Genomic DNA, 19,416 nt, shown 5'->3' with positions numbered 1-19,416 from the left:
AATGGGCTATGGGGTCCTCAATAATGGGTTAGGGGGGATCCCCAGCTATGGGGTGTGGGGTCCTCAATAATGGGCTATGAGGAGATCCCCAGCGATAGGCTGTGGGGTCCTCAGTGATGCGCTGTGGGGGTCCCCAGTGATGTGTTATGGGGTCCCCAATAATGGGCTATGGGGGGTCCCCAGTGATGGGCTGTGGGGTTCTTTGTAATGGGCTATGGGGGATCCCCAGTGATGGGGTATGGGGGGATCCCCAGCGATGGGCTATGGGGTCCTCAATAATGGGTTAGGGGGATCCCCAGCAATGGGCTATAGGGTCCTCAATAATGGGTTAGGGGGGATCCCCAGTGATGGGCTATTGGGTCCCCAGTAATGGGTTATGGGGGGTCCCCAGCGATGGGCTGTGGGGTTCTTAGTAGTGGGCTATGGGGGATCCCCAGTGATGGGGTATGAGGGGTCCCCAGCAATGGGCTATGGGGTCCTCAATAATGGGTTAAGGGGGATCCCCAGCGATAAGCTATGTGTTCCCCAGTAATGGGTTATGGGGGTCCCCAGCGATGGGCTATTGGGTCCCCAGTAATCGGCTATGGGGGTCTCCAGCCATGGGCTGTGGGGTCCCCAGCAATGAGCTATGGGGTCTCCAGCAATGGGCTATGGGGTCCTTAGTAATGGGCTATGGGGGATCCCCAGTGATGGGGTATGGGGGTCCCTGACCCGTTGCTCCTCTCCTTGCAGGCAGCAGAAAGCAGCCGAGACGGAAGAGGGAACGGTGCAGATCCAGGAAGGTGAGTGGGGACCCCCTGTGGGCTATGGGGTGGGGGCTATGGGGTGGGGGCTGTTTAGGGCTGCGGCTGCCCTGGTTTAGCACTGGCCATGCCCAGTTTAGCACCAGCAAGTGGCTGGAGGCGTTTAACACCAGGCCCTGTCCTTGTCCCTGCTAGAGAAGGGAATAGCGCTGAGCCCCTCAGCATCACAGGGACCTTTGGCCTTGGCCCTTTCCCTGGCATGGGGCAGAATCATGGAATGATTTGGGATAAAGGGACCTTAAGGCTCCTCCGGCTCCAACCCCTGCCACGGGCAGGGCCGCCTTCCACCGGAGCACCTTGCTCCAAGGCCCTGTGTCCAACCTGGCCTTGAGCACTGCCAGGGCCGGAGCATCCCCATTCCTCGGATACCCTGTGCCAGTGCCTCCCTAAACCTTCTTCTTGCCTTAAGGTGCAGTGGCCACAGGGGAGGATCCCACCAGCGTCGCCATTGCCAGCATCCAGTCTGCAGCCACCTTCCCCGACCCCAACATCAAGTATGTGTTTCGCACGGAGAACGGCGGCACGCAGGTACCGGCACCGGGAGCACCGGGGTGGGGGGGCCCGGTGGCACCGGCCAGTCCCTGCAGCCCCACGCTCTCCATAGGTGATGTATAGGGTGATCCAAGTGGCTGATGGGCAGCTGGACGGGCAGACGGAGGGCACCAGCGCCATCAGCGGCTACCCCGCCACCCAGTCCATGACACAGGTGGGTGCCGGTGATGGTGAGCGCGGCGGGGAGCGTCTCCGGCGCCCTGTCCCACCGCGGCACCGCTGCGGCTCCCCCGTTGCAGGCCGTCATCCAGGGCGCCTTCACGAGCGAGGATGCGGTGGAGACGGAGGCCACGGCCACCGAGACCCATTACACCTACTTCCCCACCACGGCCGTGGCCGACACCAGCACCTCGGCCGGCGCGGGCACCACGGCCACCGCCGTCGTCACCACGCAGAACTCGGAGGCCCTCCTAGGGCAGCCCACCCCTACGGGTACGGTGTGGGGTGTCCAGGGTGGGGGTCGTGGCCCGGTTCGGGCTGCTCCTCGCCTCACCCCGTGGCCCTTTGGGTCCTTCAGGGCAGTTCTTTGTGATGATGTCGCCGCAGGAGGTGCTGCAGGGGGGCCCGCAGAGGTCCATCGCCCCCCGGGCCCACCCTTACTCCCCGTGAGTACCGGATCTGCCCCCAAATCTGCCCCCCCCTCCACCCAGGAATCCTTCCTGGATCCCCTGGCACGTGGCTGGGGGATGCTCCGGCGCTTACGGAGCGGGCTGGATCACCCCGATCCATCCCCCCATGCCGGCATGGGGAGGGCTGGGATGGAGCCGGATCCTCACCGGGATCACCAGGACCGACGCCGCCGGTGTTCCCCCAGGAAGTCGGAGGCACCACGAGCCACCCGGGATGAGAAGCGCCGGGCACAGCACAACGAAGGTACCGGCAGCGGGATGGGGGGAGCATCCCGTGTCCGGTGCGGGATGGAGGGATCCGGTGCGGGAGAACAGCCAGCCCCGGCTCCCGATTCCTGGATGGAAAAGCTCTAAGGAGACACCCCAAAGCTCTTGTTAAAACCTTCTTTGGGGAGCCTCGAGGCCACCCTAAAAGAGGCTGATTTGACCCCAACCGGGCCCATTCTGCCCCCCCCTGGCGACTGGGTCCAGCACAACAGGGGACAGTGACCCCCAGCCCAGCCAGAGGGGGGGCTGGTATGGGGTATGGGGAGGGGGGGGGGTGTCTCAGGGCCCTGCTGCCCCCCAACCCCTCTGTGCCCCCCGGCAGTGGAGCGCCGGCGCAGGGACAAGATCAACAACTGGATCGTGCAGCTCTCCAAGATCATCCCCGATTGCTCCATGGAGAACACCAAGTCAGGGCAGGTCCGGACCCCCCCTTCCCTCCACGGAGGCACAGTGGGGCTCGGGGTGGGCTCTATGGGGTACCGGTGCCCCCCCCCCCAATTCACCCCTATGTATCCCAATCCCCAGAGCAAGGGGGGGATCCTGTCCAAAGCCTGCGACTACATCCAGGAGCTGCGGCAGAGCAACCACCGCCTCTCCGAGGAGCTGCAGGGCCTCGACCAGCTCCAGATGGACAACGAGGTCTTGCGGCAGCAGGTGAGGAATGGTGTGGGGTAGGGATTTAGGTTCCCTATACCCAACGTGGGGGGGTGGGTCCATGCTTGTCCTGACCCCCCCTTTCCCATGGGTACCCCCATCCCGGTGCCAGGTCGAGGACCTCAAGAACAAGAACCTGATCCTGCGGGCGCAGCTCCGCCAGCACGGCGTCGAGATCGTCATCAAGAACGACACCCACTGACGGGACAGCGGGGACGGGGTGGGGGGGGGACACACGGGGGACACCTCCCCCCCCCCGCGACCCACAACTCCCCCTCCCCCCCCCCTTCCCCCCCCCCAGTGTGACATGAGGACCCCCCCTTTGGTTTGTGTTCCCCTCCCCCCTGTGCCCCCCCCCCATAAACTTCATGTGCCCCACAGACCCCCCCCCCGCGCTTCGTGCACACGCTCTCGGCCAGGCGGGCGCCGGCCCCTCCCCCCTCCAGTGCCCCCCAAACCTTCCCCCCTCCCCCCCCAAGCACTGCCTGCCCCCCCTCCCCCCCCCGCCTGCGCCCGTGATGTCCCCGTCCCCCCTCCCCCCATGGGACACCCCCTCCCGGGGTGGTGTTGGGGGTCCCCGGGGTCCGTGTGTCCCCTCCCCCACCTCCCGCTGCGGCTGCCCCACTCCCCCCCCCCACACCCCCATCCCCCCCCTCCCCTCCCCCCGGGGCCAGACGGGTTTTTTTTTAAACTCTGAATTTAACGAAAAAAAACCAAACAAACAAAAAAAAACACCCAAGAAAACAAAAAAAAGGCAAAAAAATAAATAAAAATAGTGATTTGTTTTTCCAGAGCCCGCCGCTCATTCCCCGCCCCCCCGGCACCCATGGAGCCCACCACAGCACCCATGGAGCCCTCCATAGCACCCATGAAGCCCTCCATAGCACCCATGAAGCCCTCCATAGCACCCATGGAGCCCTCCATAGCACCCGTGGAGCCCTCCATAGCACCCGTGGAGCTCTCCATAGCACCCATGGAGCCCTCCATAGCACCCGTGGAGCTCTCCATAGCACCCGTGGAGCCCTCCATAGCACCCATGAAGCCCTCCATAGCACCCGTGGAGCCCTCCATAGCACCCGTGGAGCCCTCCATAGCACCCGTGGAGCTCTCCATAGCACCCATGGAGCCCTCCATAGCACCCATGGAGCTCTCCATAGCACCCATGGAGCCCTCCATAGCACCCGTGGAGCCCTCCATAGCACCCGTGGAGCCCTCCATAGCACCCATGGAGCCCACCACAGCACCCGTGGAGCCCTCCATAGCACCCGTGGAGCCCTCCATAGCACCCGTGGAGCTCTCCATAGCACCCGTGGAGCCCTCCATAGCACCCGTGGAGCCCTCCATAGCACCCGTGGAGCCCTCCATAGCACCCATGGAGCTCTCCATAGCACCCGTGGAGCTCTCCATAGCACCCGTGGAACTCTCCGTAGCACCCGTGGAGCCCTCCATAGCACCCATGGAGCCCTCCATAGCACCCATGGAGCTCTCCATAGCACCCGTGGAGCTCTCCATAGCACCCGTGGAACTCTCCGTAGCACCCGTGGAGCCCTCCATAGCACCCGTGGAACTCTCCATAGCACCCATGGAGCTCTCCATAGCACCCGTGGAGCTCTCCATAGCACCCGTGGAACTCTCCGTAGCACCCGTGGAGCTCTCCATAGCACCCGTGGAGCTCTCCGTAGCACCCGTGGAGCTCTCCATAGCACCCATGGAACCCTCCGTAGCACCCATGGAGCTCTCCGTAGCACCCGTGGAGCCCTCCATAGCACCCGTGGAGCCCTCCATAGCACCCATGGAGCCCTCCATAGCACCCATGGAGCTCTCCATAGCACCCATGGAGCTCTCCATAGCACCCATGGAGCTCTCCATAGCACCCATGGAGCCCTCCATGGCACCCATGGGATCCTTGGGCATGGGGGGACCCCCCCCTTTCCCCCGGGGATACCGGAAGGTGCTGGAATTAGGGGGGGGGGCACCGGGAGCCCCGGGAGGCGCTCGGGGTCTGAAGAGGCCGCAGGCCCCGTCGCCATGGCAACGCCCTGGTGTCCCCGCCCGAGGGCCCCGGCGACGGACGCAACGCGCTCCCATTGGCCAGAAGTTAAAGAGCGCTTTCTGATTGGCCAGCAGGTTTTGCCCCGCCCAATCCTTATTCACACCTGTCTCTCGCACGGCCTCTTCTCCCCAGCCAATCAAATCAGAGCTTTGGGGCCGAGCCTGCTTGTTATTGGTTGCGGGCCGCGTCCGCTCTTGGCTCTGACAGGAGGCCCAGCCAATGGCCGATGGGGTGAGAGGCGGGGCTCCGCAGCACCTGGTGGAGGGGCGGCACCCGGTTGGTCCAGCCCCTCGGGGAGGGGCGGGGCCGCACCTGGGCGGGGCGGGGCCGCACCTGGCGCGGGCGCGGCGGCGGCGGCGATGGCGGCAGCGGCGGGGGGCGGCCCCGGGCCCTGGCTCCTGCTCCTCGGGGCGGCCGGTGAGTGCCGGGGGGGGACGGGGACCACGAGGTGACCGGACAATGGCCGCGGGCCTCCGGTACCGGGGGTATTGGGGCGGGGGGGTGGCCGGTACCGGGGGTTCGGGGGTATTGGGGGGGGGGGTGTCTGAGGCCTGGTAACGGGGTCTGGTAACGGGGTCTTGTGGAGCCCTCCCGCCCCGGTGGAGCCCCGTTAGGGCGCAGGGGGCACGGCGGCACCGCCCCGTTGTTTATGGTTTGTGGTTGGGTTTATGGGCGATAAAGAACTTTGTCACCGGGAACCGCAGCGTGGGGCGGGGGGGGACGGGGGACACCAGCACCGGGTGAAGACCCAAAGGAACCGGGCGAGGGCTGAGCCCGTGCCGCTCCCAGCGACACGCGGGGGTTCGGGGTAGCGGGGATTCGCTGTATCGGGGGGTTCGAGGTTATCGAGGGGTTCGTGGTATCGGGGATTCGCGGTATCGGGGTATCGTGAGTAGCGGGGGGTTCGCGGTAGCGGGGGCTTCGTGGTATGGGGGGTTCGTGGTACCCGGGGGTTCGTGGTATCGGGGGTATCGCGGGTAGCGGGGGTTCGCGGTACCGGGGGTTCGTGGTATCGGGGGTATGGGGGGGGTTCGCGGTTCCGGGGGTATCGTGGGTACCGGGGGGGTCGCGGTGTCGGGGGTATCGTGGGTACTGGGGGGGTCGCGGTATCGTGGGTAGCTGGGGATTCGCGGTACCGGGGGTATCGTGGGTGCCGGGAGGTTCGCGGTATCGGGGGTATCGTGGGTACCAGGAGGTTCGCTGTATCGGGGGTATCGTGGGTAGCGGGGGATTCGCGGTTCCGGGGGTATCGTGGGTACCGGGGGGGTCGCGGTATCGTGGGTAGCTGGGGATTCGCGGTACCGGGGGGTTCGCTGTACCGGGGGTTCGGGGTATCCGGAGTATCGGGGGTTCTCTGAACCGGGGGGGTTCGGGGTCCCACGGTACCGGGGAGTTCAGGTTCTTGGGGTACCGGGGGCTCTGCGGATCAGGGTCTTTGTGTACGGGGGGGGGTTCGCGGTACCGGGGGCATGGGGGAACCGAGTCCCTCGGTGGAGCCGGTAACGGAGGGTGTGGATCCGGCCGCACTTCCCGGCGCCGGAAACCCGGCTCAGGCAAACATCCCGGCCGGAGCCGGGGCTCTTCCTGGTGCCGCCGGTGGGGGGGGGGGGGTATCCCGGGGCCGCGGCTCCAAAGGCTGCGGTTTCGGGGTGCGGGGCCGTGGTCTCGGTGCCTTTTCCTGCCCCTTTGTGCGGGAGCGATCCCGGAGCCGCTCGGGATTAACCCGATGGCGGCCGCGGTGGAGCCGGCGGTGATCCCATGGCGTGGCCTCTGCCGGCTCCTTGTGCCCCGAATCCACCTGAATTCACCCCAAATCCTTCCCCGGGCCGCGCTTCCAGACTTTTCCATGCCGATGGCATTCCCTTGGTGTTGAGCAACGCTTTATGCTTGGAGCCACCCAACACCCATTTCCGCCTTATTTCACCCCAAAAATCCCTCTTCCCGCCCCGTTTCGGGGTGCCTTTGGGGAAGGGCAGGGGCCACGCGTGCCCAGGCGCGTTCCGTGTGCGTGGCCGAGTGGCCCGAAACCGGGCAGGGCCGCGGCGCACCCGGAGCAGCCGGACGGGATTTTCCAGCTCCAGAGCCCGTGTCCCAGCGGGTGTTGGTGTCACCGGGCTCCGGTGACCATCACCGCCGCCTCGGGGCTCCGCTGACCCCTTCCTGCTCCCTGGATCCCATTGGATCCCAGAGCCGGGTCCTTGTCCCTCCGCAGTGTCGCTGGTGGGAGCCCAGGTCACCTACGAGACCAAAGAAGTGCCTGAGAACGAGCGTGAGTGTCCCCGTCCCCGTTATCCCATCGCGGCGCCGGGGGTTCCCGCTTGCTGCTCCGGTGGCACGGGTCGGCAGCACCGTTTCCCCCCCCCCAATCCCACCCCATAGCCGCCGAGATTCCCTGTGCCGCCTACGAGTTCGGCTTGAAGAACCCCCGCATCGAGTGGAAGTTCCAGAAGGGATCCTCGCTTGTGCTCTTCTACTATGGGGGGGAACTGACGGGTACGGCACACACACACGCACACCTTCCCCCTCCCCTTTTCCCTGTGCCCATCCAGCCCCATTCCCAGCCCCATTCCCTCTCTTCCAGAGCCCTACAAGGACCGGATCCGTTTCTCCCCCAACGCCATCGCCTTCGTCACGGTGACGCGGGCGGACACCGGGAAGTACATCTGCGAGGTGGTGGGGGACGGCAGCAAGATCGCCAAGTCCGAGGTGAACCTCATTGTCCAAGGTGCGCCCGTGCCCCCCCATCCCTGCTCGTCCCTGTCCCCGCCGTGGTGTGGGACCGGTGCTGACCCAGCCCGCGGCTCCCCCAGTGCCGCCCTCCAAGCCCGTGGCCCACGTCCCCACCTCGGCCACCATCGGCAGCAGGATCGTGCTGCGCTGCACCGAGACGGACGGCTCGCCCCCCCCCACCTTCCGCTGGTACAAGGACGGGATGCTGCTCCCCACCGATCCCAAATCCAGCCCCAGCTTCCGCAATTCCTCCTACACCCTGGACACCGCCACGGGCGAGCTGGTGAATGAGGGGGTGGGCTCCAAGCGTGGGTATCCCATCCCTGGTTCCCTGTATCCTGCGCTCACATCCCGGCTCCCATCCAGGTCTTCCAGCCCCTCGGCAGCTCCGACAGCGGTGCCTACTCCTGCGAGGCCAGCAACAACGTAGGATCCGCGCAGAGATCCGATGCTATCCGTATGGAAGCCAGTAAGGACCAGCCCCAGGTTGAGGGGGGGGCACCGTCGTTCCCTTGCAGTGTTAAAGATCCCGTTGGCGTTCCCAAGAGCCCGGTTTGATGACAGGGAAAGGGGAAAACTGCCCCTGGGGACACCTAAAGCTGGATTCGGCTGCTGGATCTACCCAGATCCAGGTCGGATCCTGGCTCCAGGCTCTCTTCCTGGGTTTCCCCACTGGGATTGGCCCCTCTCAGCCCTCCCCATCCCTCTTTGCCTTTGCCAGGTGAGGTCAACGTCGGCGGCATCGTGGCCGCTGTCGTGGTGCTGCTGATGGTGCTGGCGCTCGTGGCCTTCGGCGTCTGGTTTGCCTACAGACGGGGCTTCTTCAGCAGTGAGTCCTGGGCCCTGTGCCCCCCCCATGATGTCCCCCCCATGATGTCCCCCCCCATGATGTGTCCCCCCCCATGATGTGTCCCCCCCCATGATGTGTCCCCCCATGATGTGTCCCCCCCCATGATGTGTCCCCCCCATGATGTGTCCCCCCCATGATGTGTCCCCCCATGTGTCCCCCCCATGATGTGTCCCCCCTCCACGATGCGTCCCCCCCCATGATGCGTCCTCCCCCCATGATGCGTCCCCCCCATGATGCGTCCCCCCCCATGATGCGTCCCCCCCCATGATGTGTCCCCCCCCATGATGTCCCCCCCCATGATGTCCCCCCCCATGATGTCCCCCCCATGATGTCCCCCCCCATGATGTGTCCCCCCCCATGATGTGTCCCCCCCCATGATGTGTCCCCCCCCATGATGTCCCCCCCATGATGTCCCCCCATGATGCGTGTCCCCCCCCATGATGTGTGTCCCGCCATGATGTGTCCCCCCCCATGGTGTCCCCCCCCATGGTGTCCCCCCCCACGATGTGTCCCCCCCACGATGTGTCCCCCCCACGATGTGTCCCCCCCACGATGTGTCCCCCCACGATGTGTCCCCTCCATGATGTGACCCCCCATGATGTGTGTCCCCCCACGATGTGTCCCCCCACGATGTCCCCCCCCCATGATGTCCCCCCCCATGATGTCCCCCCCCATGATGTCCCCCCCATGATGTCCCCCCCATGATGTGTCCCCCCGTGATGTGTCCCCCCCGTGATGTGTCCCCCCCGTGATGTGTCCCCCCCACGATATGTCCCCCCCACGATGCGTGTCCCCCCACGATGCGTGTCCCCCCACGATGTGTGTCCCCATGATGTGTCCCCTCCATGATGTGTCCCCCATGATGTCCCCCCCCATGATGCCCCCCTTAACTCCAGCTCTTTCTTCTATTCCAGAGAGAAAAGAGTAAGTGAAGCCGCTGCTGCCTCCTCCTCCTCCTCACTCTGGGCTTGGGAAGGTCCTCGGGAGGCACCGGGTGCTGGGGAGGGGGCCATGGGGGCAGAGGGGGGATCTGTTCCCTGCCCCATCGCCCCCTTCCCTTCTCTTCCTGCAGCGGCACCGGCAAGAAGGTGATTTACAGCCAACCCTCGCACCGCAGCCAGGTGAGGGGCAGCGCAGGGACAGCCCCAGCCCTCGTCCCTGTCCCCGTTCCCTGTCCCCGCCATTCCCCGTCCCCATCCCCGGGGTTGTGGTTTAAGCCCAGCTGGGAACTCGGAGCCGTGCGTTTCCCATCATTCCCTGTCCCCATCCCTGCCGTTCCCCATCCCTATCCCCACCATTCCCTATCCCTGTTGTTCCCTGGTTCCAACCCTGGCATTCCTTGTCCGCAGTATTCCTTGTCCCCATCCCTGCCATTCCCTATCCCCACCCTTGGGTTTTCTCTCTCCCCATCCCCTTCATTCCCTCTCCTCAACCCCACTGTTCCCTGTCCCCAGCCCCACCATTCCCTGACCCCAGCATTCCCTGTTCCCAGTATTCCCCATCTTCCCCATCCCCAGCGTTCTCCATCCCTGGTGTTCCCTTTCCCCATCCCCATCAACATCATTCCCTCTCCCCCATCCCCAGCATTCCCTGTCCCTATCCTTGGTATTCTCTGTCCACATCCCCTTCATTCCCCATCCTCAGCCCCACTGTTCCCTCTTCCCATCCCTGGTATTCCCTGACCCCAGCATTCCCTGTTCCCAGTATTCCCCATCTTCCCCATCCCTGGTGTTCCCATTCCCCGTCCCCATCCTTTGCCGTCCCCATCCTTCCCCATCCTTCCCCATCCTTCCCCATCCTTCCCCATCCTTCCCCATCCTTCCCCATCCTTCCCCATCCTTCCCCATCCTTCCCCATCCTTCCCCATCCCTGACATTCCCCATCCAGCAAACCCAGCTGGACCAGTTGGGTGCCCCCCGTCCCCCAGCGCCATCGATGTCCCCCCCTATCCCCACAGGGAGAGTTCAAGCAGACATCGTCCTTCCTGGTGTGACCCCCCCCCCCCTGCGGTCGTCCCGGTGTCCCCAGTGTCCCCAGTGCCCCCCCCCCCCGGGACCGTGGCTCCGCCGGGATTTCACCGCTCCTCGGGATGCTGCAGCTTCACCCGGTGCCTTTGGGGCAGCCCCACGTGGATTTGGGGGGGGGGGGGGGGTTGGTTTTACGCCCCCTCCCCTGTGGGGACATCACCGCGTCCCCTACTTGGGGACAAGGCTGGGGTGGGGGGTTGGGAATGTGCCCCCCAACCCACTGCTCCCAGTTACCCCCTTGGACTGGGGGGGGGGCTGGAAATAAACCAAACCTGTGTCTTTAGACACAGCCTGTCCCTGGGGGGGGGCTCTGCCCCCTCTGCACTGCTTATGGGGGGGGACACGGGACATGGGGACACACAGGCCCGGCCCCACCATCAACGCAGCCTTTATTTAGTAACCGCTTTGCCTTTGCCCCCCCAGTGGAGGCTGAGCCCCACCCCCCCGGGGGGGGCGGGTGGGACCCATTTTGGGGGGGGGGGGGCCCTTCCTGCCCCCCCGGTTAGTGGCTCTCTCTATACACGTACATGGGGCCGGGGGGCCGCGCGTTAATAGCAGAGCTCTACGTTAGCAGCGGGGGGGGACACGTGTCCGATTATCGGTGACACCCCCAGGTGTGACACCCCCCCCCCATGTCCCCCAGGGCAGCATCTCCCTGCAGGGCCGTGTCCTGCAATGGGGCTGGGGGCTTGGGGGGGGGCAAGGGACAGGCTGGGATGGGGATGGGAACAGGAGCAGCCTGGGGGGGGAACAGGGGAAGGGCTGGGGGCACCCACAGGGTTGGTGGCACCATAAGGGGTTGGTGGCATCTCCAGGGCTGGTGTCACCAGAAGAGCTTGGTGGCACCATAAGGGCTTGGTGGCATCTGCAATGCTGGTGGCATCTACAGGCTTGGTGTCACCATAAGGGCTTGGTGGCATCTCCAGTGCTGGTGGCACCAGAAGAGCTTGGTGGCATCTCCAGTGCTGGTGTCACCGTAAGGGCTTGGTGGCATCTCCAATGCTGGTGTCACCAGAAGAGCTTGGTGTCACCGTAAGGGCTTGGTGGCATCTCCAGTGCTGGTGTCACCAGAAGAGCTTGGTGTCACCATAAGGGCTTGGTGGCATCTCCAGTGCTGGTGGCACCAGAAGAGCTTGGTGTCACCGTAAGGGCTTGGTGGCATCTCCAGTGCTGGTGGCATCTACAGGCTTGGTGTCACCATAAGGGCTTGGTGGCATCTCCAGTGCTGGTGGCACCTACAGGCTTGGTGTCACCATAAGGGCTTAGTGGCATCTCCAGTGCTGGTGTCACCAGAAGAGCTTGGTGGCATCTCCAGTGCTGGTGTCACCAGAAGAGCTTGGTGTCACCATAAGGGCTTGGTGGCATCTCCAGTGCTGGTGTCACCAGAAGAGCTTGATGTCACCATAAGGGCTTGGTGGCATCTCCAGTGCTGGTGGCACCTACAGGCTTGGTGTCACCATAAGGGCTTGGTGGCATCTCCAATGCTGGTGTCACCAGAAGAGCTTGGTGTCACCATAAGGGCTTGGTGGCATCTCCAATGCTGGTGTCACCAGAAGAGCTTGGTGTCACCATAAGGGCTTGGTGGCATCTCCAGTGCTGGTGTCACCATAAGGGCTTGGTGGCATCTCCAATGCTTGTGTCACCAGAAGAGCTTGGTGTCACCATAAGGGCTTGGTGGCATCTCCAACGCTGCTGGCATCTCTAGGGTTGGTGGCATCTCCAATGCTGGTGTCACCAGAAGAGCTTGGTGTCACCATAAGGGCTTGGTGGCATCTGCAATGCTGGTGGCATCTACAGGCTTGGTGTCACCGTAAGGGCTTGGTGGCATCTCCAATGCTAGTGGCACCAGAAGAGCTTGGTGTCACCATAAGGGCTTGGTGGCATCTCCAACGCTGCTGGCATCTCTAGGGTTGGTGGCATCTCCAATGCTGGTGTCACCAGAAGAGCTTGGTGTCACCGTAAGGGCTTGGTGGCATCTCCAGTGCTGGTGGCACCAGAAGAGCTTGGTGTCACCGTAAGGGCTTGGTGGCATCTCCAGTGCTGGTGGCACCTCCAGGCCCCGGTGACGCCTCCAGGCACTGGTGGCACCTCTGGGTAATGCCAACACCTCCAGGCCCGGGGGACGCCTGCAGGAGGTGGTGGCATCTCCATGCCCGGTACCCCCCCCCCCACCACCACCACGCCTGCCCCACGGCGCGGGCGCGCTTCAGACGTTGCTGATGCGCACGCTGAGCCCCGCTCCCTCGCGCTCCCGCTCGGCCGCTTCCCGCAAGGACTCCTCCAGCTTCACCTTCTCGGGGTCTCCGAAGCGGGGGGGCTGGCGGGGACCGCGCGGCGCCGGCACCTCCACCACGCGGTCGAAGAGGCTGAAGTCGGCCACGTACTTGCCGCTGGCCGAGAGCGAGATGGCCGGCGTGAACTCGTAGCCCCAAAGGATCTCCTCGGGCAGGTAGGAGGTGCGGACCTGGCACGTGGCGCTGGTGGACTCCACGGTGCCGCTGAGGATCACCACCAGCTCGAAGTCGCCTTCGCCCGGGCGCAGGGCCACGTCCCGCAAGGGGCTGCCCTCGTCCAGCACGTGGTAGAAGGTGAGGGGCAGGATGAGGAAGGGGCTGTCCGAGGCCGTGTCCACCTGGAAGTCCACGTTGAGCTGGTTGAGGTGGACGCTCTCGCCTTCCTTGGTGAGGTGGGTCTGCAGGAGCTTGCCCGTCACTTGGCAGCCGATGAGGAGGCTCTTGCGCATGTTGGCCACGCGGATCATGAGGCAGGTCTTGCCGTCGTGCTGAGCCACCACGGCGTTCTGGCTGAAGCGGATGGTCTCGGCGCGTTTCTTGGGCCGGGCGATCTTGGCCAGGAAGGTGCCGGTGATGAAGATCTCCATGATGGTGGTGAGGACGAGCTGGGTGATGAGCAGCACGATGGCCAACGGGCACTCCTCGCTGATGTACCGGAACCCGTAGCCGATGGTGGTCTGGGACTCGAGGGAGAAGAGGAAGGCGCCGGTGAGCGTGTGCACCTGCATCACGCACGGCGTGTGGTTGGCCGGCGGCTCGAACTCCAGCAGGTCCCCGTGGGCCACGGCCACCAGGTACCACACGACACCGAAGGCGAACCAGGTGCCGGCGAAGGTGGCGGAGAAGAGGAGGAGCTTGTAGCGCCATTGCATGTCGATGAAGGTGGTCCACAGGTCCTTGAGGTACAGGAAGCGCTTGTCGGCGATGTGCTCCATGCGCACGTTGCTGCGGCCGTCCTTGGTCATGACGCGGCGCCGGCGCAGCCCCGCGCCCATGAGCGGGCGGCTCTCGGTCTGCGTGGTCTGGCTGTAGAACACCTTGGTGGAGGACGTCATCTGCAAGAGGGGACGGGAGGTGAGGAGGGAGCAGGGGATGGGTGGTGGAGAAGGAGGGGTGAGACTGACGCGTGGAGGGGGTAGAGGATGGATGGAGAAGAGGAATGGAGAAGGATGGGTGGAGGAGAAGGGTGGAGAAGACTGACACATGGAGGAGGTAGAGGATGGATGGGGAAGGATTGATAAGACTGACACATGGAGGAGGTAGAGGATGGATGGGGAAGAGGAATGGGTGAATGGATGGAAGGAATGGCTGGGAAGATGGATGGAGAATAGGGATGGAGAAGGATGGGTGGAGGAGAAGGGTGGAGAAGACTGACACATGGAGGAGGTAGAGGATGGATGGAGAAGAGGAATGGGTGAATGGATGGAAGGAATGGCTGGGAAGATGGATGGAGAATAGGGATGGAGAAGGATGGGTGGAGGAGAAGGGTGGAGAAGACTGACACATGGAGGAGGTAGAGGATGGATGGGGAAGGATTGATAAGACTGACACATGGAGGAGGTAGAGGATGGATGGGGAAGAGGAATGGTTGAATGGATGGAAGGAATGGCTGGGAAGATGGATGGAGAATAGGGATGGAGGAGGATGGGTGGAGGAGAAGGGTGGGTAAGACTGACACGGAGAAGGTAGAGGATGGATGGAGAAGGATTGATAAGACTGATACATGGAGGAGGTAGTGGATGGATGGAGAAGAGGAATGGATGGAAAGAATGGCTGGGAAGATGGATGGAGAATAGGGATGGAGAAGGATGGGTGGATAGATGGAGAAGGATGGATAAGACTGACATATGGAGAAGGTAGAGGATGGATGGAGAAGGATTGATAAGACTGACACATGGAGAAGGTAGAGGATGGATGGAGAAGAGGAATGGGTGAATGGATGGAAGGAATGGCTGGGAAGATGGATGGAGAAGGATGGATAAGGCTGACACATGGAGAAGGCAGAGGATGGCTGGAAGGAATGGCTGGGAAGATGGATGGAGAAGGATGGATGGAGAAGGATGGATGGAGAAGGATGGATAAGACTGACACATGGCAGAGGTAGAGGATGGATGGAGAAGAGGAATGGAAGGAATGGCTGGGAAGATGGATGGAGAATAGGGATGAAGAAGGATGGGTGGAGAACTTGACAGCTGGAGAAAATAGAGTAAGATAGAGAAGACAGATGGAGAAGGATGGATAGAGAAGAGGAATGGGTGGATGACGAAGATGGATGGATGGATGGATGGAGAGAAGCAACAGCTGGGAAGAGGGGTGAAGAAGGATGGAGGGACGAGGTAAATGAGGGACGGGTGGAAGCGGGATGGAAAAAGCGATGGAGCAGGATAGATGGACGGAGAAGACAGACGGAGACGATAGAGGATGGCTGGAGAAGAGGAATGGGTGGGTGGGGAGATGGAACAGCTGGAAAGATGGATGGGGTAAGACTTGACAGATGGAGAAGAGACAGGGGACGGCTGGATCCATCCCTGTGCGTGTCCCTGTCCACCCTCCATCCCTCCGTGCCCCCCACATCCCTCCGTGCACCTGCCCATCCATCCGTGTGTGCATCCCGCTCCCGACTCCTCCCGTGTCCCGGCAGCTCCCCCGCATCCCGCCCCATCCCTTGGGGGGTCCGGGGCGCCCTGCCCGGCCGGGAGGAAGAGGAAGGGGGGGATGAATGGCGGTGACAAACGGCTGGTGGCGGCGCCAGGCGCGTTTCCGTCCCCGTTGTCCCCGGCCCGGCCGCGGGCACAGAAGGCGCCTTTCAGCCCCCGCCAGCCTTTGGCCTCGCACCGTTTCCGCCGCGGCACCGAGCCGGGGACACCGGGGACGTGGGGACACCGGGGAGGGAAGGGAAGGGAAGGGGGGGCCGGGGCCGCCGTCCCGGTTGCGGCGCATCCCGCTTGGCGCCAGGCCCTGTCCGGGGCACACCGGGGACGCGGTGCCCCCTCCCCACGGGCACCGTGAGCCCGGTGCCGCCCGGTCCCCAAAGCGCTGCCCATGCCGGGCAGTGACGGGCACCGGCACGTCCAGGGGGGGGGCTCTGCACCCCCAAAGTCCTTCTGCTCCTCTGGGCTCCCTTTGACCTCTGCTGTGGGGCAAAATAGACACCCCCTATGGGGTCCCTGCACCCTCTTTGAGGTCCATGCATCCCACTTTGGGTCCTGCATCCTCTATGGGGTCCCTGCACCCTCTTTGAGGTCCCTGCATCCCACCTTGGGTCCTGCATCCTCTATGGGGTCCCTGCATCCCACCTTGGGTCCTGCACACTCTATGGGGTCCCTGCATCCCTCTTTGGGTCCTGCATCCTCTATGGGGTCCCTGCACCCTCTTTAAGGTCCCTGCTTCCCACCTTGGGTCCTGCATCCTCTATGGGGTCCCTGCACCCTCTTTAATGTCCCTGCTTCCCACCTTGGGTCCTGCATCCTCTATGGGGTCCCTGCACCCTCTTTGAGGTCCCTGCATCCCACCTTGGGTCCTGCATCCTCTATGGGGTCCCTGCATCCCGCTTTGGGTCCTGCATCCTCTATGGGGTCCCTGCACCCTCTTTGAGGTCCCTGCTTCCCACCTTGGGTCCTGCATCCTCTATGGGGTCCCTGCACCCTCTTTAATGTCCCTGCTTCCCACCTTGGGTCCTGCATCCTCTATGGGGTCCCTGCACCTTCTTTGAGGTCCCTGTATCCCACCTTGGGTCCTGCATCCTCTATGAGGTCCCTGCATTCCAGTTTGGGTCCTGCATCCTCTTTGAGGTCCCTGCATCCCTCTTTGGGTCCTGCATCCTCTTTGGGGTCCCTGCATCCCACTTTGAGTCCTGCATCCTGTATGGGGTCCCTGCACCCTCTTTGAGGTCCCTGCATCCCACCTTGGGTCCTGCACCCTCTATGAGGTCCCTGCATCCCACTTTGGGTCCTGCATCCTCTTTGGGGTCCCTGCTTCCCACCTTGGGTCCTGCATCCTCTATGGGGTCCCTGCATCCTCTTTGAGGTCCCTGCATCCCACTTTGGGTCCTGCATCCTCTTTGGGGTCCCTGCAACCTCTATGGGGTCCCTGCACCCTCTATGGGGTCCCTGCACCCTCTTTGAGGTCCCTGCATCCCACCTTAGGTCCTGCATCCTCTATGGGGTCCCTGTACCTTCTTTGAGGTCCCTGCATCCCACCTTGGGTCCTGCATCCTCTATGGGGTCCCTGCATCCCGCTTTGGGTCCTGCATCCTCTATGGGGTCCCTGCACCCTCTTTAAAGTCCCTGCATCCCACTTCGAGTCCTGCATCCTCTATGGGGTCCCTGCACCCTCTTTAAAGTCCCTGCATCCCACTTCGAGTCCTGCATCCTCTATGGGGTCCCTGCATCCCACTTTGGGTCCTGCACCCTCTATGGGGTCCTTGCACCCTCTTTGAGGTCCCTGCATCCCACTTTGGGTCCTGCATCCTCTTTGGGGTCCCTGCATCCTCTATGGGGTCCCTGCACCCTCTTTGAGGTCCCTGCATCCCACCTTAGGTCCTGCATCCTCTGTGAGGTCTCTGCACCCTCTTTGAGGTCCCTGCATCCCACTTTGGGTCCTGCATCCTCTATGGGGTCCCTGCACCCTCTTTAAAGTCCCTGCATCCCACTTCAAGTCCTGCATCCTCTATGGGGTCCCTGCATCCCACCTTGGGTCCTGCATCCTCTATGAGGTCCCTGCATTCCAGTTTGGGTCCTGCATCCTCTTTGGGGTCCCTGCACCCTCTCTGAGGTCCCTGCTTCCCACCTTGGATCCTGCACCCTCTTTGGGGTCCCTGCATCCCACTTTGGTCCTGCAGCCTCTGTGGGGTCCCTGCACCCTCTTTGAGCTCCCTGCATCCCACCTTGGGTCCTGCATCCCCTTTGGGGTCCCTGCACCCTCTGTGGGGTCCCTGCACCCTCTGTGGGGTCCCTGCACCCTCTGTGGGGTCCCTGCACCCTCTATGGGGTCCCTGCACCCTCTTTGAGCTCCCTCCATCCCACCTTGGAGCTTTTCCACCCCCCCAGCCTCCACCTTTGGGGTTTCTTCACCCCCCCCCTCCCCATTGTCCCCCTCAGCCCTCCCTGTGCCCCCCACACCCCCCTGTCGGGGTCACCGCACCCCCGCTGCCCCCGGCCCGGCTCCCGTGCTGGACACGGGCTGTGACAAGCTGCAGCTTGTTCCCGGTGCGGGGACGGTGCCCGCGGGCACGGCCACAACCGGCCCCGGTCACCGGTGACCGCTCTCTGGTTACCCATTAACCAAGGGGCCCTGCCTCGGTGTCCCCCCCCTGGTGGCACCAGAGCGGACGCTGGGGGGCCCGGCCCCACTTGGGGGGTCCAATGTGGGCCTTGGGGACACGTCCCCGTTCCTCCGTCCCCCGTCCCCCCCCCTTTGCCGCGTCCCATTGGCACCAGCACCGTGGGCACCGTGCCCGTGCCCGCGCGGTGCCAACCGCATCGGCTCCCAGCCAGCACCGGCCCCATGGCAAACTGGGGCGCTGAGCACTGGTGGCACTGGGGAGAGTGGGGATGGGACCCCCATAGACACAACATTGGGGGGGGGGGGGTCCCGCTGTGGGGCAGGTCCCGTTGTGTGTGTGTGTGTGGGGGGGATGTGGGGCGGCAGCGCATGGGGGGGGATGGGGACGGGGACAGTGGGGCCATTGTGTGCCCTGGCCAAGAGGCCTCAATGGAGCTGGCGGGGCACAAAGGAGCTTTGAGGAGGCTCCTGGTTAACATGCAGGGCCCGCGCCCCCCACTGCCACCCCCCCCCCTCCCCGCCATCTTCCTCATCCTCCTCATCCTCACCGCTATGGGGCTGCGGACGGGACCCCCCGGACACGCTATGGGGGGCAGCACCATGGGGGCGATGGGACCCGTTCCCGTTTGTGTCTGTCGTGTGTAACCCCCCCCCCCCAAGCATCGGGTGACCCCAAAGCGATGGTTTGGGGGTGCCCATCACTGGGGCAGGACACGGAGACAGGGGTCTCCCGTGGGACCCCGCGGCGCCAGCGCTGCGATGGGGCCGATAAGGGGGGGGGGCCCCACAGCTCAGCCCTCGTAGCCATCGGAGAAGCTGCTCCTGGCAGCAGCACCGGTGACCGCGGCCCCATTGAGCCCCGACCCGGTTAAACCAGAGCTGGGTTAAACCACAGCCCCGTTGAACCGCAGCCTGGGTAACACATACCAGGGGTAACCCACACTGGGGTAACCCACATCAGGATAACCCACACTGAGTTAAACCCACATTGGGATAACCCACACTGAGTTAAACCCACACTGGGATAAACCCACATCAGGATAACCCACACTGAGTTAAACCCACATTGGGATAACCCACACTGAGTTAAACCCACACTGGGATAAACCCACATCAGGATAACCCACACTGAGTTAAACCCACATTGGGATAACCCACACTGAGTTAAACCCACATTGGGATAACCCACACTGGGATAAACCCACATCAGTATAACCCACACTGAGTTAAACCCACACTGGGATAAACCCACATTGGGATAACCCACACTGAGT

General features: G+C 63.6%; 3 protein-coding genes across 6 annotated transcripts; 2 read left to right on the top strand and 1 right to left on the bottom strand.

Annotated features, from left to right (window-relative positions):
• Positions 1 to 658: 658 nt before the first annotated feature.
• USF1 (upstream transcription factor 1) lies at positions 659 to 3,136 on the top strand. 4 transcript variants are annotated; one of them, XM_057397288.1, is made up of 9 exons: positions 659 to 782; positions 1,219 to 1,331; positions 1,408 to 1,509; positions 1,595 to 1,787; positions 1,873 to 1,960; positions 2,107 to 2,228; positions 2,574 to 2,668; positions 2,777 to 2,905; positions 3,018 to 3,136. In XM_057397288.1, exons 3-9 carry the CDS (start codon positions 1,411 to 1,413, stop codon positions 3,105 to 3,107), a joined length of 816 nt encoding a protein of 271 aa, XP_057253271.1. In that variant the 5' UTR covers positions 659 to 782; positions 1,219 to 1,331; positions 1,408 to 1,410; the 3' UTR covers positions 3,108 to 3,136. The 4 variants fall into 4 exon arrangements, with proteins under 4 accessions (XP_057253271.1, XP_057253272.1, XP_057253275.1 ...); XM_057397289.1 differs by having other exon boundaries at positions 2,170 to 2,228; positions 3,018 to 3,126; XM_057397292.1 differs by having other exon boundaries at positions 1,213 to 1,331; positions 2,170 to 2,228; positions 3,018 to 3,126.
• Positions 3,137 to 5,286: 2,150 nt separating this feature from the next.
• On the top strand, positions 5,287 to 10,531 carry LOC130592742 (junctional adhesion molecule A-like). The gene is made up of 10 exons (XM_057397287.1): positions 5,287 to 5,375; positions 7,171 to 7,227; positions 7,338 to 7,451; positions 7,540 to 7,683; positions 7,769 to 7,971; positions 8,055 to 8,157; positions 8,410 to 8,514; positions 9,453 to 9,462; positions 9,611 to 9,659; positions 10,496 to 10,531. The coding sequence occupies exons 1-10, from the start codon at positions 5,318 to 5,320 to the stop codon at positions 10,529 to 10,531; spliced, it is 879 nt and encodes a 292-aa protein (XP_057253270.1). The 5' UTR covers positions 5,287 to 5,317.
• Positions 10,532 to 12,771: 2,240 nt separating this feature from the next.
• KCNJ10 (potassium inwardly rectifying channel subfamily J member 10) lies at positions 12,772 to 15,578 on the bottom strand. Its single transcript, XM_057397286.1, has 2 exons — positions 15,446 to 15,578; positions 12,772 to 13,914 (listed from the first exon to the last, which is right to left on the bottom strand). Exons 1-2 carry the CDS (start codon positions 15,509 to 15,511, stop codon positions 12,772 to 12,774), a joined length of 1,209 nt encoding a protein of 402 aa, XP_057253269.1. The 5' UTR covers positions 15,512 to 15,578.
• Between the last annotated feature and the right edge of the window lie 3,838 nt (positions 15,579 to 19,416).

This window comes from Pezoporus wallicus, unplaced genomic scaffold (assembly GCF_028554395.1).
Source record: "Pezoporus wallicus isolate ANWC-B61680 ecotype Strahan unplaced genomic scaffold, APGP_CSIRO_Pwel_v1 contig_9184, whole genome shotgun sequence".
Classification (NCBI taxonomy): Eukaryota; Metazoa; Chordata; class Aves; order Psittaciformes; family Psittacidae; genus Pezoporus; species Pezoporus wallicus.
Note: the sequence above shows the minus strand (reverse complement) of the source record. Positions and strands in the feature narration are given on the sequence as shown.